At 41.6% G+C, this 26,361-nt stretch overlaps 1 protein-coding gene and 1 long non-coding RNA gene across 4 annotated transcripts in view; one reads left to right on the top strand and one right to left on the bottom strand.

Annotated features, from left to right (window-relative positions):
- NR4A3 (nuclear receptor subfamily 4 group A member 3) overlaps positions 1-25,979 on the top strand; it is a 43,154-nt gene extending 17,175 nt beyond the window's left edge. For all 3 annotated transcript variants that reach the window (XM_034967874.3, XM_055117813.2, XM_063593947.1), the window contains 3 exons: positions 5,604-5,803; positions 8,395-8,573; positions 22,696-25,979. In XM_034967874.3, coding sequence (XP_034823765.1) covers positions 5,604-5,803; positions 8,395-8,573; positions 22,696-22,943 — 627 coding nt within the window. In that variant the 3' untranslated portion in view covers positions 22,944-25,979. The remainder of the gene's footprint in view (positions 1-5,603; positions 5,804-8,394; positions 8,574-22,695) is intronic.
- Positions 9,280-26,361, bottom strand: part of LOC134728530 (uncharacterized) — a 56,415-nt gene continuing 39,333 nt past the window's right edge. Inside the window, exon 3 of the long non-coding RNA XR_010109019.1 lies at positions 9,280-10,948. This is a non-coding gene — a long non-coding RNA (uncharacterized LOC134728530). The remainder of the gene's footprint in view (positions 10,949-26,361) is intronic.

Here is a 26,361-nt window from a genome sequence, read left to right as displayed (position 1 = left end):
ATCCACATGAACCTTACGTACCAGTAAAGGAGAAAAAGAGTAAACAAATATACAATTGCAGTGATGTCATTGGTGGGAGGAGAGGAATTTTTTGCTTTTTGCTTTTTGGAGTGGGGGCATAGAGTTAGATCAGAAAAGAAAAAACTGGGGGGAAAATATATTCATTGCCAATTTTTAAAATGTCACTTTTTAAAGTGTAAGAACCTAAGAATATGTATACATAGTTTGACTTATACAATGATCACATCTAAAATTTTTAGAGCTATAGTTGAGAAAAGTAACATTTTAAGGGGAGAAAAACGTGTCCTTAGCATACTCTACATATTTAGCCAGGGCTGAAAGTGAGATAGAGTAAATATTAGATTCCACTCTGCTATTAAAGCCTCACATCACTAATTTTTGAGGGGTGGTGTTTTCCATGGGTCTCACTTAATTTCCACACAAATATCTCATTTGGGGCCTGGGCTATTGCTGAAGTCTGACTTGTATAGCTGTGTTACTGCCATATGAAACACACAGACCCATTTTAGCTTACATAATATCCATTGCTGTTGTTTGCAGCTCTAGATTCCCATTCTAGGTGCTTTAGAGAAACCTTCCTTAGGCATTGGCTGTCAGTAAATGTAATACTGTGTCTTTGACTAGTGAGAAAGCCAGAGTTCTGACAGATCAATAACCCCTATAGGGTGGAAAAAAATTAGTATAAACAGGAAAAAAGTTCATTTAAAAAAATCTTTTTGCATTTGACCTATGTTCAATTGGCATGATCAGTAAGCAAATATTTCTAGATTTTCTTTGTCAAACCCCAAACCTACTTAGCCCAGAGACAGAGCAATCAATGTAGGGCAGCAGAGACACAGAGCTGGGAGTCCAGTCCTTCCAACTCTAGGACCAGTATTCATTGGGTGAGGTTTTCCTAAACTGGTAGCCCAGGCAGAGAAAAAATCTAAAACGTTTTGTTCCGTTCCTTTACATCTTATGTCCAATAGAGGAGATTTTTCTTTTCCTCCAGCATTGGATGCTGACCCTCCAGTCACCCCCAAGTTACTGGTGGCTCAGGCTGAATTCACTTTGGCTCCAAAATTCTGAGACTTGGACCAAAACCACTGCAGGTGAAGCCCAGAGGATCTGGCTGGAGCCTGGCAGGCTGGGCCGGCTGGCTTTCCTTCTTGCTGGGCTCCATTGGAGAAAAGTACACACACAGGGTGGGCAGGGACTTCACTTCCCTGTGTGCAGAAGGCATGAAATGTGAGCCCAGCAGGAGCAGAAGCCTGCAGAGGACCCTGGGTGAAAGCTACACACTTTGATGGATTCTGAACAAATATTGGAAGCAGAGAGATTGTTGAGTTGTGAGCCATGGATTCAGGGGAGTCAGTGCAGGAGGTAGCTGTCAGATCCATTCTCAGGGGAAACTATTCATTCTTTAGTCTTTTTCTCTCTCCCACTATTTTAAAACAAAATAATGCTGAATCAGTGTCAAGTTCCAAGCAATAACATCATACCTGGTGTGATTTAGCAATATTTAGAATCATTTAATGCAAGAGCCAGAAGTAATCTTAGGGATCAGGTAGTCCACTTTATTCCTGTTCCAGAGGCTGAAACTGACTCAGAGAGGTTAAATGCCTTGTCTAGAACTGCACAGCAAGTCAGCGCAGAGCCTGGATGAGGACCCCATGACCTGCTGCTTGGTCCAACACACTTTCCTTTACTCCCACTCATTTGGGAGTTTCACAAGTAGCTCCCTCAGCTTTTGAAAGGGAGGATCTGCCCTGAATTTCATTCTGCTCTTGGAGAGCCTGTGGAATTATTAAATAAATTCATAAATAAGGAGAAAATAAAAAAGAGGAAAGTTAATTCCCTTTTCCCCACTCTCTTCCAGTTAAGAGTCTGTGTGCTGGTGGGGCGCGGTGGCTGACGCCTGTAATTCCAGCACTTTGGGAGGCCAAGGCAGGTGGATCACAAGGTCAGGAGTTAGAGACCATCCTGTCCAACATGGTAAAACCCTGTCTCTACTAAAAATACAAAAATTAGCTGGGCGTGTTGGTGTGCGCCTGTAGTCCCAGCTACTCGGGAGGCTGAGGCAGGAGACTCGCTTGAACCCGGGAGGCAGAGGTTGCAGTGAGCCAAAATCATGCCACTGTACTCCAGCCTGGCAACAGAGCAAGACTCCGTCTCCAAAAAAAAAAAAAAAAAAAAAAGGAGGAGGTAGTGGCAAGTGTCTATGACATAGGATCGTGCCGCCATGCTTCCTTCTCCTGGACTTTGCTCCCATGGTCTATTACAACACAGAATATTCAGGACTTCATAGAATCCCAGGCATTGTGTAGGATTGTTGGGAACAGAGAAGCCAGGGCTCTGAACTGGACCAGATGTTATAGGATCTTAGAACATCAGGGCTGAAAGTCAAAAACTTTCTACTTCAACCCATTCCATTTCATAAATATGGAAGCTGAGGGATGGTGATTATTTCAGACATCATAACTGTTATCAGTATCATCACTGTCATTTGTTAATCATGTACTATATATCAGGCCCTTTACATATGTTATCACATTTAATCATCACAACAAAATTTTGAGGAAGGCCAGGGATGGTACACATGGTAATCCCAGCAGAGATTGTAGGGAGGTCCAGCCAGGCGGATCGTTTAAGCCCAGGAGTTCAAGACCAGTGTAGGCAATATGGGAGTTCAAGACCTGCCTAGGCAATATAGGAGTTCAAGACCAGCCTAGGCAATATAGAGACACTGCCTCTACAAAAAATAGAAAAAATTAGATGGGCGTGGTGGTTCCTGCCTGTGGTCCCAGCTACTCAAGAGGCTGACGTGGGAGGATCGCCTCAGCTGGGGAAGTCGAGGCTGTAGTGAGCCCTGATCACACCACTGCACTCCAGCCTGAGGAACAGAGCGAGACCCTGTCTCAAAAAAAAATTTTTTTTGAGGAAGGTATCCCCATTTTACAGAGTAGAAAGCTGAGGCTCATAAAAGCAAAATGATCCTACATTATTTCCCATATTAGGGGCCAGAACAAAATTGAGATTAAAGTAGCTGGACTCTCTGATTTTTTTTTTTTTTTTTTTTTTTTTTAGTTATTTAATACTGCTTCTTGGGAAAACACAAAGAAAAAAAGACCCAATTAAATAAGCGTCTCATTTCCTCTCACCCAGGTAGCTCCACAGTAAGCACCTAGTTGCTTATTAGCTGTTTCTTCTCCAACCAGGTTAGGATATTACAGCAAACCTAAGCACTCTTCTGACTATTCTTTCATTGAAAAAATATTCAACAGTTATTTATTGAGGTATAATTATGTGCCAGTCACTGTACTGTTGACAGAAACATAGGACCAATGAATACATACCTGGAGAGCTCCAGTGAGAGTAAAGCAAAATGCTTTTTAAAGATTTCATAGGCCAGACGCGGTGGCTCACGCCTGTAATCCCAGCACTTCAGGAGGCCAAGGCAGGTGGATCACTTGAGGTCAGGAGTTTGAGACCAGCTTGGCCAACATGGTGAAACCCTGTCTCTACTAAAAATACAAAAGTTAGCCAGGCATGGTAGCACACACCTGTAGTTCCAGCTACTCGGGAGGCTGAGGCACGGAATCGCTTGAACCCAGGAGGTGGAGGTTTCAGTGAGCCAAGATCGTGCCACTGCACCCCAGCCTGGGCGACAGAGCAAGACACCATCTCAAAAAAAAAAAAAAGATCCCACCAGCTAGTAACATCAGACATACTTAATAGCTAGGAGGGGTAAAACTTGAAATCACAGGGTCAGCATAAGTCCTGGCTGTACCACTATTGGTTGTGTAACTTGAGAAAATCTCTTAGCTTCTCTGAGCCTCAGTTTTCTCACCTGTAAAATAAAGATTAAAATCCCTACCCATGAGGATCAGTTCAGAAAAGGAATGCAAAATGATGCACAGCCATGTTAATGTGAAGGAAATGATGTGCCTATTTACGTGTTTCTGTGTATCTCTTAAATCTCTGTGTTGTTGGCTGTCCCTTGATTAGTATCTTGCTGTGTCAGTCTTCCTGCTTGCAGCAGAAAAGTCTTTCCTCCGGTGATTCAAGAAAAACTCTGGTTCCACCAGAATTTCTGAAAGCTGGGTGAAAACTTTATTCCTACTTATATCGTTCTGCTCTTCGGACTCTCTAGATCCATGCTGTCCAATAGACCTCCCCTCAGTGATGGAAATGTTCTATCCCACATTTGGCCATTGAACACTTGAAATATGGCTAACATGACTGAGGAACTGAATTTTTAATTTCATTTAGTTTTTATTAACTTAAATAGCCACAAGTCCTGAGTCTGATGGCACACAGCTGCCTGGGTTCTGCCAAAGAGACCTCTCTTTCCACCACTTCCTGGTTTGTTTTATCTCACAGAAATCCATCAACAGCCAGCAAAAATCATTCTTTCTCTTGTTGATTATTTCTGCGATTCTCAAACTTCATTGTGTATGAGAATCACCTGGAGATCTTGATAAGACAGTTTGGTGGGCCAGGCACGGTGTCTTATGCCTGTAATCCCAGTACTTCGGGAGGCTGAGACAGAAGAATTGCTTGAGTCTAGGAAATCAAGACCAACCTGAGCAACATAGTGATACCCACCCCCAACCCACGCCCCCATTTCTACAAAAAAAATTTTTTTTTTATGTTTGCTGTGTCTACCCCCAGAGTTTCTAATTCAGTAGGTCTGTGGTAGGGCCTGAGATTGTCATTTTTTTTTTTTTGAGACAGAGTGCCACTCTGGCACCCATGCTGGAGTGCAGTGGCACGATCTTGGCTCACTGCAACCTCCACCTTCCAGGTTCAAGCGATTCTCGTGCCTCAGCCTCCCAAGTAGCTGGGATTACAGGCACATGCCACCACACCCAGCTAATTTTTATATTTTTAGTGGAGATGGGGTTTCACCATGTTGGCCAGGCTGGTCTCGAACTCCTGACCTCAGGTGATTCACCACCACCCCCCTCCCAGCCTCCCAAAGTGGTGGAATTACAGGCATGAGCCACCGCCCAGGCCGAAATTATCACTTCTAACACATTCCTGGGTGTTGCTGATGCTGCCAGTCTGGAGACCACACTTTGAGAACCACTGGGTTAATTTAGCATCTCATGGGGAGACAGCTGTGCTATAGTGAAATGAGTAGACCCTTGAGATCTACTTGGACACAAACTCCTGGGGCAGTAGTTCTCAATTGGGCTACTCCACTTTGGAGTCACCTGGGGAGCTTTTAAAATTCTTAACCCCTGGGCTCCACCCCAGACCAATTAAATGAGAATCTCTAGGCGCAGGACCCAGACAAGAGTTGTTTCTTCAAGCTCCCCAGGTGATTGCACTGCACAGTCAAGGGTGAAAACCACTTTGCCAATTCGGCTTAAGCAAATTTCCTTGTCTATTAAGTGATAACGATAAAATTTGCTGTATTTGTATCACAGGGCCATTGTGAGAATCACATGAGACTGTGAATGTGAAGGGGTTTTATAAACTGTAACACCTAAAAGTAAGAATTTAGGCATTGATGGTCTTGGAAGGGCCTGTTTGCAAGTGATGCCATCATCCCCACTGAAGCAGGATAATGCTGCTCTCTCTGGTTTGCATTCTAGTACTGTCCCACTGACCAGGCTGCTGCAGGCACAGATGCTGAGCATGTGCAACAATTCTACAACCTCCTGACAGCCTCCATTGATGTATCCAGAAGCTGGGCAGAAAAGATTCCGGGATTTACTGATCTCCCCAAAGAAGATCAGACATTACTTATTGAATCAGCCTTTTTGGAGCTGTTTGTCCTCAGACTTTCCATCAGGTAATTACTACTATTTTATCTTCAGTCTACGTCCTTTGAAGAAGCCTGAAACCTTCTGTGTTTGTAACTGAATCATTGGTGAAACGTTTCCTCAAGAAGCAAATGTGAAATATGATCAGGCACTAAAAAGACTGAGCAGCGAGTCACGGAGGGAGCACTAGGCTTGCCACCAGGACCCGTGGGTTCTAGTCCCAGTTCTAATGTGGACTTGCTGTCACACCCTGAGCAGGTCACTTGCCTGACGGGAAGTTCAATTCCATCCTCCTTAAAAGGAAGAGGTTGGATTTGATGATCTCTTGAGGTCCCTTGCAGCTCCAACATTCTATGATTCTCGAAAGATTCTCATAGTGCATAAGCTATTTCCTGGCAGCAAGTGTTTGCTTTGGAACATTGTATTTACCTCGTGGGTTTCTGTTTAACAAGTTACTATTCTAGCACACCTGATGGGGCCCTAAAGAGTTCCCACACCTTCTCAACCCCCAGTTTTATTCCAAGAGAACACTCTTAGATAGAAAGATTTAGTCCATCCTATCATACTCAGTGACGCCAAACACAAAAAGGAAAAGTGATTTTTCAAAAACATAGAACCTTGGATCTAAGCTCCTCTAGTAAGTTCCACATGTAGATTTTTTAAAGTTTATTTTATTATTGTTTTTATTCACAAATAGCCTGTTTAACTCCATCTTCCTTGCTTCCTTTCAGTTATATATTTTTAGGAGATGATACCAACTTTTTACCAAATATTATCAGAAAAATCCATCTTTCCCCTCTTTCTCTTTCCTGCCATCACCTCCCCAATTTCATATCACTACCAGAAACTCCTGTTTAATTTTTAAAGTGCAGATTGCCAGGCCTCATTGCCATCTATTTTGGTTTGGTAGACTGTGGAAGAAGTCCAGAAATCTGCATTTTTAACATATGCTTTAATGATTCTGATGTCATCAGGGTCCATGTTTTATACTCTGAGACTAAATCATTCTGTCCTGTGTATGCCTTCTGTGGAGGGATCAGTAGGAGAGATGGGGTGGAGTTACAACTAGAGTGCCAGTAATAGCTTAATTTGTAGCCAATCTAGTGTACACCAGAGCTGAGCCAGCAATGTGACTGTCATCTATTAGGCATGCAACAAAGGATTAAGTAGACTGTAAGCTCCATGCAGGCAGGTGCCATATATGTCCTATTCACCATGTTTTCTCCCAGTGCCTGGCTCCAGGAATAATACATACTTCATGCTCAGTAGACACTTGGCTGAGTGAAGGAATGAATGAAGCTGTTCATCCAAGAAGCACAAAGAGATATTTGACTTGTGAATACAACAGGCCAAGATAGATACATACGTGGCAAAAGATTTGAAAGTTAAAGGAAATCTAAGATTAAAGGAAGAACCACATATAATTCAGCCCCTTACTTGTTATACCCAATATTTGTCGAACCATCCTGTGTACTGGGCACCATGCATGGGCTTTCAAATCCTTTCTTTTATTTAATTCCCTCAACAATCTTAGGAGGTAGCAATTAGAATTTTTGTTTTATAAATAAGGAAAAAGAAGTCCAGAGAGATTTAAGGAGCACCCAAAGCCACACCCCAAGTCATCATGTCCACCTGGAAGTTCCAGGGCACCTATCATGAAAGAAGAATGAGATGATGATGGACATAATATAAACTATCAGGACAGATTTAGAAATAGCCCTCTGCAGCCCCAATGTTAAAAGCAGAGAAGGTAATACAAAATAAGGACTTGTTTTATGTTAGGCCACCCTTTAATTTGTGATAGACTTCTGGCACTTACAGGGACTTGATTTTTGTTTTGTTTTGTTTTGAGACAGAGTCCCACTCTGTCACCCAGGCTGGAGTGCAGTGGCACGATCTTGGCTCACTGCAACCTCCGCCTCCCAGGTTCAAGTGATCCTCCTGCCTCAAGCTCCTGAGTAGCTGGGACTACAGGTGCACACCACCTAGCCTGGCTAATTTTTGTATTTTTAGTAGAGATTGGGTTTCACTATGTTGCCCAAGCTGGTCTCAAACTCCTGACCTCAGATGATCCACCCGCCTTGGCCTCCCAAAGTGCTGGGCTTGCAGGCGTGAGGCATCGCACCTGGCCAGGGACTTGGTATTTTTAAAGTCTGCACAATGGAATTGTAGTGTCTAGCCTCAGGCCTTGGCAGTTTTTAACATTTAAGAAAATCAAGGACAAGCCCTGTCTCAGGAGCCCTGGAGGGAACAGTCTCATGTTCATTGCTGAGAGAGGGGTGCACTGGGCTTCATCTCTGGAACCCATGAGTGCCTGCTCCCCCATTTCCTGTCCCAAGGAAAGCCAGTAATTGATTCTAGTAATAAGACAGCAGGTGCCACAGCCCATATCTTCCCCTGGGCTGATGTTCACCAAAGACATTAGCATAGACAAGTGGTGCTAGTTGGTTATCCCAGAGAACATAGTCTTATTCATTGTGGGTATCTGGCATGCTTCATAGCACCACACTGGGGTCCCAATGCTGCCCCATGGCTGTCTGGGTGCCTGTGTGTCATAATGTTATCATGTTGGACAGAGTGGACAGACCTGTTTAATGTTTGTCTTCCTCTCACCTCCCAGGTCAAACACTGCTGAAGATAAGTTTGTGTTCTGCAATGGACTTGTCCTGCATCGACTTCAGTGCCTTCGTGGATTTGGGGAGTGGCTCGACTCTATTAAAGACTTTTCCTTAAATTTGCAGAGCCTGAACCTTGATATCCAAGCCTTAGCCTGCCTGTCAGCACTGAGCATGATCACAGGTAAGCACCACCTTGCCAAAACCGCATCCTCATTTCTCTCCTTCCCTTTGTTATGGTGGAATCTGGCCTTGACCACTACGCACACCAGAAAAGTGGGAAAATGACTACCATTCTTCTGAAATCTGTTAAGTTTAACCTAGTTTAAGCAAAGAAACATGCATCTATAATTTGTTGTCATAAACTTCTAGTAAAGAGGATCCATAGTCTATTGAATTATCATTGTCAGTAAGCCCAATATATGAAAATCTAACTTCCTACTAGAGATCTGTGGACAGTGGGACTAGCTGCTTCAGGGTTTGTTTGTTTTGAGACAGGGTCTTGCTCTGTCACACAGGCTAGAGAGCAGTGGTGTGATCATGGCCTAGTGTAGCCTCGACCATCTGGACTCAAGTGATCCTCCCACTTCAGCCTCCTGAGTAGCTAGGACTATAGGCACATGCCACCACACGTTTGTCCTGTTTTGTAGCCCTGTTTCACCCTGTTGCCCAGACTGGTTCAGTGTTCTTGTTACAAAGCCTTTCCTAGGGAGATTACCTAACCCAGCCCATTCCTGTGGAGCAGAGGTGATGAGGTTTCCCCTGTCCCCAGTTCTTGGCTAGCGACCTAAAGTAAAACCAAAACACTATAGACATATCAAATACAACTTGATTTAATAACTTCGATTGGCAAAGGACTGAGAAAAAGCAAAAATGGTTCAACTCAGCAGTTTTTTATTTTTATTTTTAAAATTTTATTATCATTATTTTTGAGATGGAGTCTCACTCTGTCGCCCAGGCTGGAGTGCAATGATGTGATCTAGGTTTACTGCAACCTCTGCCTCCTGGGTCCAAGCAATTCTCCTATCTCACCCTCCTGAGTAGCTGGGATTACAGGTACCTGCCACCATGCCCGGCTAATTTTTGTATCTTTAGTAGAGATGGGATTTCATCATGCTGGCCAGGCTGGTCTCGAACTCCTGACCTCAATTGATCTACCCGCCTTGGCACCCCAAGTGCTGGGATTCCTGGCGTGAGCCACCACACCCAGCCAACTCAGCAGTTTTTTAACCACAAACATAAAAGATATTTGATTTATGCCTGTCTCCCTCTATAGATCTCTCTCTTTCTATCTTTTGGGAGATAAAGGATCCCAAGGTGGGGTGGGATGGAGAAAGGTGCGTGTTGGGCAAAGGAAAGAATATCATCTCCCTGTGGCCATGGAGGCCCTTGCCCCAGCTCCCTTTGCCCCGGGGGAGAGTTTCCTGTTAGACCTCATTCTTTCTGGTCAGACTGGGGCCTGGGGAGGTGGTGACAGAGGGTGGGGGCTCCAGAAGTGGCCAAATGAGGGGCTCATCCTTGACCTTTTGGTCAGACACAAGCACAGGCTTGGCTGTTGAACTGAGAGTTCAAGATCAGAATAATATGCTCTTGGCTATAGAAAACATGTTTCTCAGGCAGGTGGTGAGTTTCCAGAGCATCAAATGCATCCTCTGGTACAGATGGCCCCTTCTTTCTGTTTCACTGGAAATGTGCATTGGTTTGCCCAAGCATTGTTTACTTGCATTTCTTGGGATATCTCCTATTAGCTAAGGTTAGATGTGTCTGTGCCTTAAGAGGCTAAGCTGGTTCATCATTTGATGGTTGACATGCAGGTAAAGACAAGCAAATGGTATGGCTGCAATGAGGATTCAGACAGTAGCTGTTCCTTCAGTATTCCAAATGGAAACTGACTTCCTCCTGGTCTTTGGTCCAGGATGAGAAACTCACTTTTTTTTTTTAATGGGGCTGCTAGACTTCCAAGAGAGCCATTAACGAAACAAAAACCAAGGCAGTCTCAAAGAGTATGGATTCCATTTGGAAGGCTTTCAAATGGCATACTGGAGCATCTGAAGAAAATAAACAGATTTAAGGCACAAGCATATTACTTCATCAGGACTGGAAGGAAACTGGTTCAAGGCTGCCTTTGAACTAAAGCTCTTTAGTTCAATTTCAAAACCATTCAGCAATTCCTACGTCAGTTAAACATTCAAAACTAGAAAGTATGGAGTTTAGTTCATTTTAAAAAGACAAAAACAAAAAACTAGATCCAGCTTTGGATTCCTACAAGTAAAAGCAGTACATTGCTTCATCTCCATGGCAACGAGTGTTGAGTCTAGTCAATCAACAAATATTCACTGACCTAGGCACCGTGCTGCATGTCATTGGGTTTTCAGAGATGATAACACACATCCCTAGAGGACATAGACATGCAAAGTACCACATGTGATGCAAGGTGTTGAGCGCCACCATGGAGACCAGGGAGTGAGTTCAAAGTGCTCAGAGACAGCAGGTGGGGGTGGTCTTCTCAGAAGAGATCACAGGAGCTGGTCCTTTGTAAGTGCAGAGAATGTCTCCAGGCTAAAATGGAAAAAGTGAGAATCCAGGCATAAACATTTGCCAAAAGCCATTGAAAATATGGCTAAGTTTCAGAAAGGAAACAGCTGAAAATTAGAGTGACAGGAGATGTGACTGGTCTGATAGGTCAGGGTGGGGCGGGACATAAAGAACCTTCCACGCCTAGGTGAGGGGAGCAGAGTTTATCTTGAGCACAACGAGGATCCACAGGTTTTGTCCAAAGGAGCTTGATGGTCAGGTTTGCGTTTTAGAAAGATTTACCCTGTCAGTGCGTTTTGGGCACAGATTAGAGTGAGAAAGAATCTAAGAGGAAAAAGGCCAGTCCAGGTGTGAGAGCCATGATTCAAGAGGAGGGTCCATCCCTGAAGGCCACATCTTTGTTTCACTCTTTAAATGGAAATTGACAGATATCTAAGAGGCCAGGACGTGTGGGTGCCAGGAAGACCCAACCTGGAGAGACTGGGCAGTTCAGTGCAGAGAATACAAAGTAGAAATTAGTAGAAGGGTGGTGCTGGTCCTCTTTCTGCATCCCATTTGTTCTATTCCCTGCAGTTACAGCTGCTCAGCCCGCTGCCCATTTATGTGGAGATTGGCTGGGGGAGCAGGCAGTTTGGCATGGCAGAAATAGCATGGACTTTGGAATCGAGCACGCCTAGATTTTAATCTTCAGTCCTATGTTTAATAAGTAGGCGCTATTGGGGAACACATTTCAGTTCTCTGAAATTCAGTTTCCCCATTTGTAAAATGGGGATAACAATGTCTATGTCATAGGGCAGCAGTGAGGATTACAGAAAATTTAGTTGGTGATGTAACCAAACTGGATTCAGGATAGGCAACTCTGAATTCACCTATGGTCCCCCTTGGAGTGATAGTGACAGATTCCCTCAAGTTAGGCATATGCCTTCCCCTACCCCTTGGAAGCATCAAACTCAGTGGCATGAGGAAACAGGTGGTGGCTTTAGAAGGCAGTATGTTTGGTGACAGTCTCCTTGGATGCTTAAGAGAGAGGCTCAAAGGAGGATAGTGATATTAAAGTAATTAAGCTGCACTTAACAAGCACTTACAATAGACCAAGTGCTCTACAGTGGTGTCTTTGGGCCTCCCCGACCAGGTAGCTCCTGTTCCTGCCCTCATTCCTGCTGTGGTTTTAGCCTACAACAAAAATAAGCCCTCTTCTCTCATTTCTGGACCTTACAACAAACACTCTCTTTGTGACTTACTGGTTGAAAGTGGGTTTGATAAGTGTGAAAATATCAGGAAATGGCAGAAAAGGCAATGCCTGGGAAACAGTGTGCATTGCTGTGAATATTAATTTCCATTTGAATATGAGCTGCCATGGATCTTGACTTCTGAATAAGCTTCGTTGATCATAAATGGTGATTGTGGAGTATCAGCTGGGCTATTTACATTACAAAATTCATCCCAAAACTGTCTTTTCTTAAACCACAGAGAGCTCATGAAAAGGAAATGGCATCTTAGAAGTTTAACTAGGCTTGCTTCCAGGAAAAGTATTAAGAATCTGGATAGTATTGGTGGTTTGCACAAACATGGCTTTTTTTTTTCTCATTCTTTTTTTCTTTGTCCTCCTCCTCTCTGTACCCCCTCATGAAAAACTAGGCGGTGAAGTGGGGCAGGAAATGGTTTCATTCAGATCACTCTCCTTTCCTGCAGTAAACAGGGGGTTCCCCACAGTGGTTGGCTTTCAAACGTTTTTCAGGTTCCCTGTTTATCTACCCTAACCATTGCCCTTTGCCAGTGCTGCATCTTTGAAGTAAGGCAAGTGCTTTGAATCTGGTGGGATACCAATGAGTTGATATCTGGTTGCAGTTAATAATGTTTCATAAATAAGAAGCCCCCTCACCAAACAGAAAGTTAGTGTGGCATTACCATTTTATAAATATCCACTCATTAAATAAGCATCGAGGGCCCACTATGTACCAAGCATTGTACCAGTCTCTTGGGATGCAAAGATGAGCCAGGCACGCATTCTGTTGCCAAGAAGTGGGCAGTCTACTAGGAAGTCATAGATTATGATATATAAACTTGATGTATAGTGATTAGTGCTCAGGCCCTGAAAAGGGACAGATGCAGTGTAGAGTAAGTCCAGATTACTGCTAACTTTTTTGAGGTGAAGGAAGGTAGAAGTGTTGGTCATGAATGACTTCCCAAAGAGGTAGCATCTAGACATGAGAAGACATAAAGAACATTCCAGATGAAGGAAAGAGAACAGCAAGGGCATGGCAGTTGAATGCCTCAGTACAGTTTAGGGTTAAAACAATTACAGTGGAGTTGCATTGTGCATATATTAAAATCACACATATGATACAAGTAGAAAGAGGAGAAAAATTAAGAGTGCAGGCTATTGCATTCGATGACTGTATGTCCTGGAGTGAGCATGAATCCACTGTAGGTCATGGTTTCTCTGCCTCTGGTGATGAGTGGTGAGATGATGTCTTGTGCTTTTGGGAAAGTTAAATGATTTTCAGGGATAAAACTAATTCTATGTGATATTTACCTTCTGGCTTGATGTGATGACCTAACCTCAGAGCAAAACGCTTTTCCTGTACAGAAATAGGGGAAATAAGATTGGAAAGATAGTTTTGAACCAGATGGCAGAGGGAATCTCAAGTGCTCAAATGCCATTTTGTTGTTCCCCATGGCTTTCTTTTCCCTACTCAGGTCATCTCTCAGGTGAGAAAATGACTCCTTTCTCATCTGACTGTAGTCTTTTTCCTGGTCTTATTGAAACACGACCTCTAAGACTGAGAAGGAGGAAGGAGGGCAGAACCATGGCAGAAAGTAGTGAAACAGTGACACAGCAGGACTAGACAGGTGGCTGACCACGCCACACCCTCCACCATCTGTCTTTCCAGAGCTCCACTGCTCACTGTAAATGGTTACCTGGTTACCCCTGCTTTTGCATCAGATAAAGCCATCAGCTACATCGCAAGGAAAACTAAATGTAAAACTTAGCAGGGCAAAATAGTTAAAAACAAAAATGGTGGGAGAGGGGAGAGGCCAGAGGGTTTAGAGACCGGAGATCTGAGTTCAGGTCTTCACCCTGAAATGTGCTGTCTTTGCAATCTTGGACAAGTTCCTTACCCTCTCTGAATCTCAATTTCCTTCCTTCTCATAGGGTTAAAGATGTCTACTTTCAGGTTTCTTATAAAAATTGAATGAACTAATATGTACTATGCAGAAAAAAAATTAGACAAACCTTCACTGTTATTATATTATTTGTTTTACACACTTCCATGAAGAGCCAGCTGTCTTGCTAAGAATCCATAAAAGTGTTCATGCATCCCTGCAACTGAATATACACATTGTGTTAGGGAATTTCTTTGTGTCTTTCTTTACCAGCTAGACTGTGGGGTTCTTAAGGACAGGGAGAGTCTTATTTATCTTTAAAATTACTTTAGCATTTACAAGTATCTGGCATATGACAAATATTCATTGAATGAATGGGCCAATTGTGAGTATCAGAAAGTCTCCCAAATTAGAAAAATCTGAATTAATAATTTTTAGCCTACCACTGTTATGATAAAAGTATGAATTCTTGAAGATTGCCTTATTTTGATTCAGATTAATTCAGTAAATATTTATTGAGCATCAACTGTGCACCAGACACACATTCCCTTACCCTCAAAGAGTCTGTGGTCTCACTGGAGAGAGAGACAGACACATACTCTACCAAATCAAAGACGGTCAGACTGAAAAGTACCATTTAAATCAGCCTCAACACAGACTGCCGACTTGACTTGTGGCTTCCTGACCAGCGTGGGCTCAATGTCTCTGGGACTGCCCATCAGTAAAGGATGTTGTGTATGACATGAGTGATAGCAATAAGGTGAATTCCCAGAGAAAGGGGTAGAGCTCCGAGTGGGGAGTCCTGTTTGTTTGTGTTTGAGCTACACATACCTCTCTCTCCAGGGGCCCACCTTTCCTTCCCCTTTGGCTGGAACAGCATTGTTGTCACCAAGTTAGCCTTTGCCCTAACACCTGCTCAGAAAGGGGAGTTACTTTTCCCCTTGGTGGGGCTCCTGATGGTTACTATCATCCGTTTCTTTATCCCCTACTCCCTGCCATGAGGAAGAGAATTTGACATTTCTCATATAAGCCCAAGAGGCAGAACTGGGAACTACATATAGCAGCGGTCCCCAGCATTTTTGGCACCAGAGACTGGTTTCATGGAAGACAATTTTTGCTGGGACTGGGGTCGGAGGAATGGTTTCGGGATGATTCAAGCGTATTACATTTATTGCGCACTTTATTTCTATTATTATTACATTGTAATATAAAATTAAATAATTGTATAACTCACCATAATGTAAAATCGGTGGGAACCCTGAGCTCATTTTCCTGCAACTAGATAGTCCCATCTGGGGGTGATGGGAGACAGTGACAGATCACCACGCATTAGATTCTCATAAGGAATGTGCAACCTAGATCCCTCACACGCACAGTTCACAATAGGGTTCACACTCCTATGAGAATCTAATGCCGCCACTCATCTGACAGGAGGCGGAGCTCAGGTGGTAATGCAAATAACGGGGAGTGGCTGTAAATACAGATGAAGCTTCACTTGCTTGCCTGCCGCTCACCTCCTGTTGTGTGGCCCAGTTCCTAACAGGCCATGGACCAATACCAATTGGGGACCCCTGATATATAGGATGGCAAATTTTAGCTCAATGTAAGAAAAACTTTCACATAGAAAGAACCATTTGAAATTGGAATAAGCTGCCTTGAGGAGTGAGTTCCTGCTTTGGGGAATGAGGGTTACAGAGACTAGATGAACACTAGGTGTGGACTCAGTCAAGCATCTTATGGGGACTAGGATTGACTAGAGCAGAGCTTCTGCAGCATTCACATCACTGGGCATCTTGTTGCATTGCAGATTCTGGTTAGGTAGGTCTGGGGCAGGGCCTGCCTAAACGGATTCTGCATTTCCAGCAAGTTCCCCAGTGATGCTGATGCTGCTGGTCTGGGGACCACACCTTAAGTATCTAGGAATAAGGGAACCTATTGGTAATTAGGAATCCATGAAATTAATAGCTACCATTTAAAAATACTCAGTGCCAGGCATTGTGCCAAGGGCTTTACATGTGTTATTTTGTTTAATGTTGCTTAATAAATAAACTTGGAAGTACCTGAAATAGATTACAGCAGATACAGGAAGCATGGAGATCAGTCAAGAGCTATTAAAATAATCTAGATAGCAAAGATATTGAAGATCCTCGTCCAGAGGCCATGGGTATTCAGAGGGAGATATAAATGCAAGGAACATCACAGAGATAATAACGGAAGTTCTTGCAATGGATTAAATATGATGGCTCGGGGGGAAGAAATTGTTAGAGATGATTATAAGAGTGATGTGAAAGGCTGTAATATCATTAATAGACAAGCTTAGAGAAGTGGCTGATTTGAAGGGGAAGGTAATGGCTTGAGTTTTAGATAGAGAGGATACTTGCAAATATTCACTAAGTGCTCACTATATGCTAGGCATGGTTCCAAATACTTGACATGTATTAACTCGTTTACTTCTCATAACAACCCATAAGGCAGCTACCATTATTAGCACCATTTTACAAATGTGGAAACAGACCCAAAGTCACCCAGTTAATAAGTGGTCGAGGCCAGGGGTGGTGGCTCACACCTGTAATCCTAGCACTTTGGGAGGCCAAGGCGGGCGGATCACAAGGTCAAGAGATGGACACCATCCTGGCCAACATGGTGAAACCCCTTCTCTACTAAAAATACAAAAATTAGCTGGGCCTTGGGAGGCCAAACAGGAGAATCACTTGAACCCAGGAGGCGAAGGTTGCAGTGAGCCGAGATTGCATCACTGAACTCCAACCTGGCGACAGAGCAAGACTCTGTCTCACAAATAAATAAATAAATAAATAAATAAATAAATAAATAAATAAATAAGTGGTAGAGTTCAGGTCTACAGCCAGGAAATCTAATTCCAAAGCTTTGATGTGGTAGGTTTTAGAGTCTGTAAAGTTCTTTACTGTTGTTAGCTTCTTAATAACTCCCGACCTGTATATTTATTCTTAGCAGCTTACACTTTTAGTGCTTATATAATCATTTCTCACAGATTCTTGATCCTCTATGTATCCATTTAACAGATATTTATTGGGTGTCTCCTATGTACTAGGCTTGGTGCTGGAGATACAATGTTGAGCAAATACAGTTCATGCCCCCATGGTGCTTACAGTTAATGGGAGGAGAAAAAATCACATAACTATCTGATTTAAAACTGTTGTGTCCTGCAAAGGGATAGATTAGAATGCCAGAGGAGAACATGATCTAGAATAGGGGTAAAAAGGGAAGCTTCCTTCAAGAAATATTTGATCTGAGATCCAACGAATGAGTAGATCTTAACCAGATGAGGATGGGAAAACATGAGCACAGACCTAAATATAGCTCTATTATTTCACTCCATCACTCTCTCCCCCTGACTCCTTCTTCCCTGGTTCCACCTACCTCGCAACCCCTCCCTCTTGCTCTAAGCAGAGACGTCTAGGCCTGGATAGCCAAAATGCACAGAAATCCAACGGTGTCTTTAGATGTTCATACCACACAAAGATTAGGAGTGTGATCTATCTGTCGCATCTCTAACCCCAGTGGTTATAACATTGCTTGCCACAGAATAGGTGTTCAATAAATATTTGTTGAAAGAAGTAGTTAGTTAATTTGGTGCACAGAAAATAGGAGAGAGTTATAGAAAAGCTAGTTCATCTCAGGACGAGGAGAAACTTTCTAACAATTAAAGATGTCCAGAGATGGAAGGCATCTTGTTATAAGAGAAATATCTCTGGACTTAGAGTGAAAGAAAATAGCCCCGTGCTAATTTTGACTATGGGCAAGTCACTTAATTGAGCCTTACCTTCCATACCTATTACTTAAAGATAATCTTTGTCCTGCCTAATTCACAGGATTGTTGTGAGAGTGAGATAAAATAATCTAAGTAAAAGAGTGTTGTATAAAGTGCTATTAAATATATATGTGCTATTATGGCGTAATATAGTTAACTCCCAGTCCAGCCACTACCTGACACTCTCTTTATGGTAGCTTGTAGTAGAGATTCTTGTCTCAGATAGGAATTTGAACTAAATAACTCAAACCCTTTCCAATCTATATATACAATGATTATGACACATAAGTCTATTACTTAACCATTTCTGTATGTTATATATCAAAGTTTTGAATATGTAATGCCAGAGTTAAAATACTAAAGCATTCTATGAAAATTATATAGATCAAAATGCAAGAAATATTAAGAAGCTTGTTTTGTTTAATGGTGGACAAAGACCTTAAACTAAAATCTGCTGTGTATAATTCTCTAGGAAGGGGGATAGTCCAAATGCCTGATTTCCCCCCGAATTTATGAACTCTGTATATTAGCTCCGTAGCCATGTTTACCAAGCTACAAGAAGAAAGGAGATCCCTTTAACTAAAATGTCAGTGATTAGGTTTTAAGGGATTTCAAATTACTAGGGAAGGACCCAGACACTTAGTGACTCCCTAGTGATTTGAAAATCTTCCTGGCTGCTGGCAGTAGTTTGTATGGAGACTGAATATTATCTCAGCCCTTTTGAAAAAGTAAAGAAGCTACAAATCCAGTGGCTGTTCAAAACAACAAAGAGGGTTGAGGTGCCTTTGGCTTCTAACAGGAGTGTCTCTGAATTCCTCAAGGAATTCCCGGCCTAGAGTTGATCCAGCTGGCAGGAGGTATCGATCTCCACTTGAATTCACTGAATAAATAATGGTTGCCATAGTTATTGAGCAGTCGCAACTGGTTGGAGAGCAGGGAAAACTCTGCAGCACCTTCTGTGAGTTTGGCCATGAGAAAGTCTGGTTACAAGGTTCCACAATCAGCTCCCTCCCCAAATCCAGCCAACACATTACTCAGTTCCTGTATCCTGATGATGAATATGAGATCTTGAATGTTATGTAAGACATGAGACACTGAAAGGAAGGGAAAGCTTAAATCAATGGACTGGTATTTATTCTGAGAAAGGCGTCTCTCCCTAGGTTATGAATATAATTGAATATTTTTCATTATTAATTCAATTTAGTATCAGCAAGGTGATGTTTGATCATGTTATAGCACTCAAGGGCTTCACAAAGGACGAAATCCATCTCGTTCTATTTTAACATTATTATACAAAGAGCACAACCTGGACATTTTAAAAGGAAGGAAAATTTATCCCAAAACCCCATAGGTATTTTCACGTTTATATTTTCTTTCACCCTTCTCTATATGAAGAAATAATTTTTGCATAGATGGAATCACAGCTTTAGTATTTAATATTCTACTCTTTATTTAATGTTGTAAACGTTTTTTTTTTTTAATTTTGCTTCATGGCCTTCATATTTGTTCTGTTTGATGTCTTCAGATTCTTCCCTTCCATATACCATTATTTACTTAACAGTTCCCCTATTCTTCAGCCCTTTGCCTTTTTCCAGTTTTTTGTTTGTTTGCTTTTGTTTTGTTTTGTCTTGGTAATAGATAATGCTGAACCAAATGTCTCCATGTATACAGTTTTATTCTTCTGTTAAATGTTTCCTTTGGATAAATTCCCAAGAGTGGGATTACTTGGTCAGAGGCTATGAACGATTTATAGCTCTTGAAATTTACTGCCAAATTTACAGCCTGTTCTTTTGTTTTGGGGAGAAAATAAAACTTTAGGCAGAACACCACTGCATGCAGGATTCTCTTAAAATTCATTCTCTTAAAATTCACAACAGTCTCTTCTGAGACTGAAACATGGAGCCTGTGTATTTAGTAATGATAAGCCGTAGGAGACAGGTCTGCACCTGGGCTGATTAGCTAATAGTTTCTCAGGGAAAGCAAAATGATGCACTGCAAAGCTTGGAAATTAGGCCACGAATTGCTTTTTGTTAGACCTTGTAGTTACCAGCCACTTGCCCACTGGCAAGCATTGTCTTTGGTTCTGATTATTCCATGTGTATAGCACTCTACAGCTGACAGACCACTTTTCCATAACATTATCTTAATTGAGCCACAACAATCCATGGAGTTGGGTTTTATTATCATTGTACTTTTTCTTTTAATTTATTACATAACATTGAAGACACACAGGAATAATAACAGCAAAGGCTGTGTATCTGCCACTCAATAATTCCGATTTTCCTGTGAAGACATTGAGCCTTAGAGAAATTAGGTCACCCAGCTAGTAAATGACAGAACCAGAACTAGAACCTAGGTCTGTCTAACTCCAGGGCCAGTGCCCATCTCTTTATAGCATATTGCATTGAGACAAGATGCCTGCAACTTACAGTCCATGGAGATCCCGCTGGCAATCTTCATGGTTATATTTTAATATCATTATAACATATCAGGCCAGGTGCAGTGGTGCATGCCTGTAATCCCAGCACTTTGGGAGGCCAAGGTGGGTGGCTCACTTGAGGCCAGCCTGGCTGATATAGTGAAACCCTGTCTCTACTAAAAATACAAAAATTAGCCAGGTGTGGTGGCACACACTTGCAATCCCAGCTACTTGGGATGCTGAGGCAGGAGGATCTTTTGAAACCGGGAATGTTGCAGTGAGCTGAGATTTCACCACTGCACAGCCTGAGTGACAGAGTGAGACTCTGTCAAGGAAGGAAGGAAGGAAGGAAGGGAGGGAGGGAGGGAGGGAGGGAAGGAAGGAAGGAGGACACATCAGAGCTTTGGGACCTTACAGATAATGAAGTTCAACCGTCTCCTTTTACAGGGCCCCAAAGTGGGAGGAACTTCCCCAAATCATACACAACTAGCCAAACTGAGGATAATGCAAATTTTCTGGTTCCCAGGCCTCTTATTTGGGACAAGAAAAAAGTGTCTGGATAGTTCTTCATTTTTCTTATTGGCTTTTGCTTCAAGGAAATCACTTTTCTAACAAAAATGCCCCCAACTTAAAAAATTAATTTAGAGCCAGGCACGGTAGCTCATGCCTGTAATTTCAGTGCTTTGGGAAACTGAGGCAGGAGGATCACTTGAGCCCAAGAGTTCAAGACCAGCCTGGGCAACATAGTGAGGCCCTGCCTCTACAAAAAATAATTTAAAAATCAACCAGGTATGGTGGTGCATGCCTATAGACCTAGCTACTTGGGAGGCTGAGGCAGGAGGATCACTTAAGCCCAGGAGTTCCAGGCTACAGTGAACCATGACTGCACCACTGCACTGCAGCCCAGGCAAGAGAGCAAGACCATGACTCAAAAAAAAAAAGAAAAATTAATTTCGTAAAAATTAGAAACTATTGCTTGATTTCCCATTAGAAGGATGTCTTCCATCTCTCAAGAATTATGATTTTACATGTAAATGTACTGAGAGAAGAAAACTTCGAGATAACAGAGGCCAAGCTCTTCCCTTAGAAATGAGGCTCTGAGGCCAGGCACAGTGGCTCATGCCTGTAATCCCAACACTTTGGGAGGCCAAGATGGGAGGATTACTTGAGGTCAGGAGTTCGAGACCATCCTGGCCAATATGGTGAAACCCCATCTCTACTGAAAATACAAAAAATTAGCTGGGCATGGTGGTGCACACCTGTAGTCTCAGCTACTCGGGAGGGTGAGGCAGGAGGATCGCTTGAATCGGGGTGGAGGAAGTGGGGGAGCAATGAGCCAAGATCGCACCACTGCACCCCAGCCTAGGCAACAGAGTAAGACTCTGTCTCAAAAAAAAAAAAAAAAAAAAGAGAGAGAGAGAGAAATGAGGCTCTGAAGTCTAAATGTTGAGGAAAAGCATAGTGATTTGTTGTGGATGTCAGGCTCCCTTCTCATTGCTTTGGAACAAGAGACCAGTATTTGCCTCAGAAAACTGGGTTCTAATCCTAGCTTTTAGCAGCTGAGTGACTTTGGGAAATTAATTTAACCTTATACATAAAATAGATCATAGTATTTAACATGGAGATCATTTTATATATTGTTTTGTAAAATATAAGATACTGGTATTTGTGTCTTAATACATTATAACATGCCTGCACCACATCCTTCTGGGCTTCCTCCCCTTCTCTTTGGCTTTTCCATCTCCACAGCAGGAGGACAGGTGTATTTTGTACAGAGTGCCAGGTGTAGGTCAACAGGGGTTTCAAGTGGGGGGGGGGAACAAAACAAGGAAAAGAAAAGCTGAATTCTTCTCAGTGCTGGTTAGCATGAAAACACAGGAATGCACTTTGCTGTGTTGGGTCTTTTCGAGCAGCCCTTGCATTAGCAAATGGAAGTTACAGCCTCCCCACCTCCCTTAAATGAGTCTGTCAAGATAGAAACATTAATTCATTTTCCTGGATGTGTTTCTGTGTCACTCTGAAAAATAGTTGCCTACTGACAAGGCTTTGTGAGAGTTTAGTAGGATAATGTATGCAAAATAATAACCACCCTGCCATTCATTCCATGTGGCTGTGTGCCAGGAACTGTGCTTCCCTTGTGTTACTTACCTAAGCTGGCCATCCCAGAAACCCTGAATTTGGTATGATCATTTTCTTCATCTCATAAGGAAATGGGTGCTCAGAAGTAAAGAGACTTACTCTAGGGCATACAGCAAGTAAGTGTTGGGACTGGGATTCAAACCTTGGTGTTGCTTCATACCAAAGGCCATGAGCTATCTCTAACAGGGAGGGCACTTTGATTGCAAAGAAGCTATCCAAACTGGCAGAATGAGACACAGACCTCAATTAGGGATTCAAAGTGTCTTAAGATGTATTTGCCTCCTAAACTTCTTGCCCTTCTCTATCCCTCTGCAGAAAGACATGGGTTAAAAGAACCAAAGAGAGTCGAAGAGCTATGCAACAAGATCACAAGCAGTTTAAAAGACCACCAGAGTAAGGGACAGGCTCTGGAGCCCACCGAGTCCAAGGTCCGGGGTGCCCTGGTAGAACTGAGGAAGATCTGCACCCTGGGCCTCCAGCGCATCTTCTACCTGAAGCTGGAAGACTTGGTGTCTCCACCTTCCATCATTGACAAGCTCTTCCTGGACACCCTACCTTTCTAATCAGGAGCAGTGGAGCAGTGAGCTGCCTCCTCTCCTAGCACCTGCTTGCTACGCAGCAAAGGGATAGGTTTGGAAACCTATCATTTCCTGTCCTTCCTTAAGAGGAAAAGCAGCTCCTATAGAAAGCAAAGACTTTCTTTTTTTTCTGGCTCTTTTCCTTACAACCTAAAGCCAGAAAACTTGCAGAGTATTGTGTTGGGGTTGTGTTTTATATTTAGGCATTGGGGGATGGGGTGGGAGGGGGTTATAGTTCATGAGGGTTTTCTAAGAAATTGCTAACAAAGCACTTTTGGACAATGCTATCCCAGCAGGAAAAAAAAAGGATAATATAACTGTTTTAAAACTCTTTCTGGGGAATCCAATTATAGTTGCTTTGTATTTAAAAACAAGAACAGCCAAGGGTTGTTCGCCAGGGTAGGATGTGTCTTAAAGATTGGTCCCTTGAAAATATGCTTCCTGTATCAAAGGTACGTATGTGGTGCAAACAAGGCAGAAACTTCCTTTTAATTTCCTTCTTCCTTTATTTTAACAAATGGTGAAAGATGGAGGATTACCTACAGATCAGACATGGCAAAACAATAATGGCTGTTTGCTTCCATAAACAAGTGCAATTTTTTAAAGTGCTGTCTTACTAAGTCTTGTTTATTAACTCTCCTTTATTCTATATGGAAATAAAAAGGAGGCAGTCATGTTAGCAAATGACACGTTAATATCCCTAGCAGAGGCTGTGTTCACCTTCCCTGTCGATCCCTTCTGAGGTATGGCCCATCCAAGACTTTTAGGCCATTCTTGATGGAACCAGATCCCTGCCCTGACTGTCCAGCTATCCTGAAAGCGGATCAGATTATAAACTGGATTACATGTAACTGTTTTGGTTGTGTTCTATCAACCCCACCAGAGTTCCCTAAACTTGCTTCAGTTATAGTAACTGACTGGTATATTCATTCAGAAGCTCCATAAGTCAGTTGAGTATTTGATCCCTAGATAAGAACATGCAAATCAGCAGGAACTGGGTCATACAGGGTAAGCACCAGGGACAATAAGGATTTTTATAGATATAATTTAATTTTTGTTATTGGTTAAGGAGACAATTTTGGAGAGCAAGCAAATCTTCTTTTTAAAAAATAGTATGAATGTGAATACTAGAAAAGATTTAAAAAATAGTATGAGTGTGAGTACTAGGAAGGATTAGTGGGCTGCGTTTCAACATTCCGTGTTCGTACTCCCTTTTGTATGTTTCTACTGTTAATGCCATATTACTATGAGATAATTTGTTGCATAGTGTCCTTATTTGTATAAACATTTGTATGCACGTTATATTGTAATAGCTTTGCCTGTATTTATTGCAAGACCACCAGCTCCTGGAAGCTGAGTTACAGAGTAATTAAATGGGGTGTTCACAGTGACTTGGATACACCAATTAGAAATTAAATAAGCAAATATATATATATATATAAATATAGCAGGTTACATATATATATTTATAATGTGTCTTTTTATTAACCATTTGTACAATAAATGTCACTTCCCATGCCGTTATTTTATGGTTCATTTGCAGTGACTTTTAAGGCAGTACTGTTTAGCACTTTGATATTAAAATTTTGCTTATGTTTTGCTAAATTCGAATAATGTTTGAAGATTTTTAGGTCTAAAAGTCTTTATATTATATACTCTGTATCAAGTCAAAATATCTTTGGCCATTTTGCTAAGAAACAAACTTTGAATGTCAAACTGATGTCACAGTAGTTTTTGTTAGCTTTAAATCATTTTTGCTTTAGTCTTTTTAAAGGAAAATAACAAAACTATGCTGTTTATATTGTCATTAAATTATACAATCAAACAAATGCCAAATGAATTGCCTAATTGCTGCAAAGTATAACCCAGATAGGAAATCATATGTTTTTTTCCAAGAGTCATTCTAATATTTGATTATGTGTTATGTTTATGTGTGCTTTTATGAAAGATTGTTATTTTTATATATCAAGATGATAGAACCTGGAATGTTAGGATTTTGAAATGTTAGACTTGGAAGGGGCCTGGTCTGTCAACTAGTCCAACCCCTTAAAATTCATAGAGGAGCAAACTGGGGCCCATTGAAGGGTGAAGAGTTACTCAAGGTCAAACAGCTAGTAACAGAATCAAGACTAAGACCTAATTTACCTTTCCATACTCTTTTTTTTTCTCAACTTCATCTATATAAAATCAGGCTTTTAAACATAACCACTAATATTTACCTGAAGATAACCATGAGTAAAGTATACTTTTGCATTAATTTTTTGAGCTTATATGCAAACATAATAAATATTATTAAATATCAGGAAAGCTAACATTTCATACAAGATAGCTTCAGACCAAATTCAAATTGAATTTGAATAAATTAGAAATACTGTGCATACATAACCTTCTTGTGCACCATGAGTATTTGGAAAGTTAATCCTTGTTTTTGTCGTGTCTATAAAGGAAGAACAAAACAAAACAAAAACAGAGCCCTAGAGAAATGCTGTTACTTTTTATTTTTACACCCATCAGATTTAAGGAAAAGACTTTTTAGCCATTATAATCTAGTGGTTGGAAGGAATGAAGAAGCTTTTTTAGTAATAGGTCCAGATATGAGTGCTAAAAATAAAGATGATAGCATGTTCTTCTGTCTTCCATAGTTATTACAACTATGAGAGCCTCCCAAGTCATCTATCAACTCAACTCCCTTTTTTTTGTCTTAATGTTGCACATAAGTTTATACAGAGTGGATGACCACACTAGCACAGAAGAGAACAACATGTATTAAAGCAGGTGATTCCTCCCCTTGGCGGGAGAGCTCTCTCAGTGTGAACATGCCTTCTGTGGGCGGAAATCAGGAAGCCACCAGCTGTTAATGGAGAGTGCCTTGCTTTTATTTCAGACAGCAGAGTTTTCCAAAGTTTCTCTGCTCCTCTAACAGCATTGCTCTTTAGTGTGTGTTAACCTGTGGTTTGAAAGAAATGCTCTTGTACATTAACAATGTAAATTTAAATGATTAAATTACATTTTATCAATGGCTACTGGTGTATTGAATAAGCCTGCTTCATTTAACAGTTTTCTCTTAATTATTATGTAATAGTATTTGCTGTGAACTCTTAAGCACATCCCCAAAATTGATTTTTTAAAGGCTTAGTAATGCTGAAAAATTAATAGGATTTCTGAATTGGATATATATTAAACCTTACTGATTGGAAAGAAGGACATTCTAAATTCAATAACCATTTATTGACTGCTTCCTAGGGGCAAACCACTGCCGAGTGCTTTGAGGAGATACAAACATGCACAGTGTGTGAAACTCCTATTTTTCTTTCAACTGTATATAATGTAAATAGAGCTAAAATTTGTTGGCTAAAAGTATTCTTTAGAGGTAAGAAAGATTCATTTCTATATCAAGACAATA

Source organism: Pan paniscus, chromosome 11 (assembly GCF_029289425.2).
Source record: "Pan paniscus chromosome 11, NHGRI_mPanPan1-v2.0_pri, whole genome shotgun sequence".
NCBI lineage: Eukaryota > Metazoa > Chordata > Mammalia > Primates > Hominidae > Pan > Pan paniscus.
This window is presented reverse-complemented; position numbering and strand designations above follow the sequence as displayed.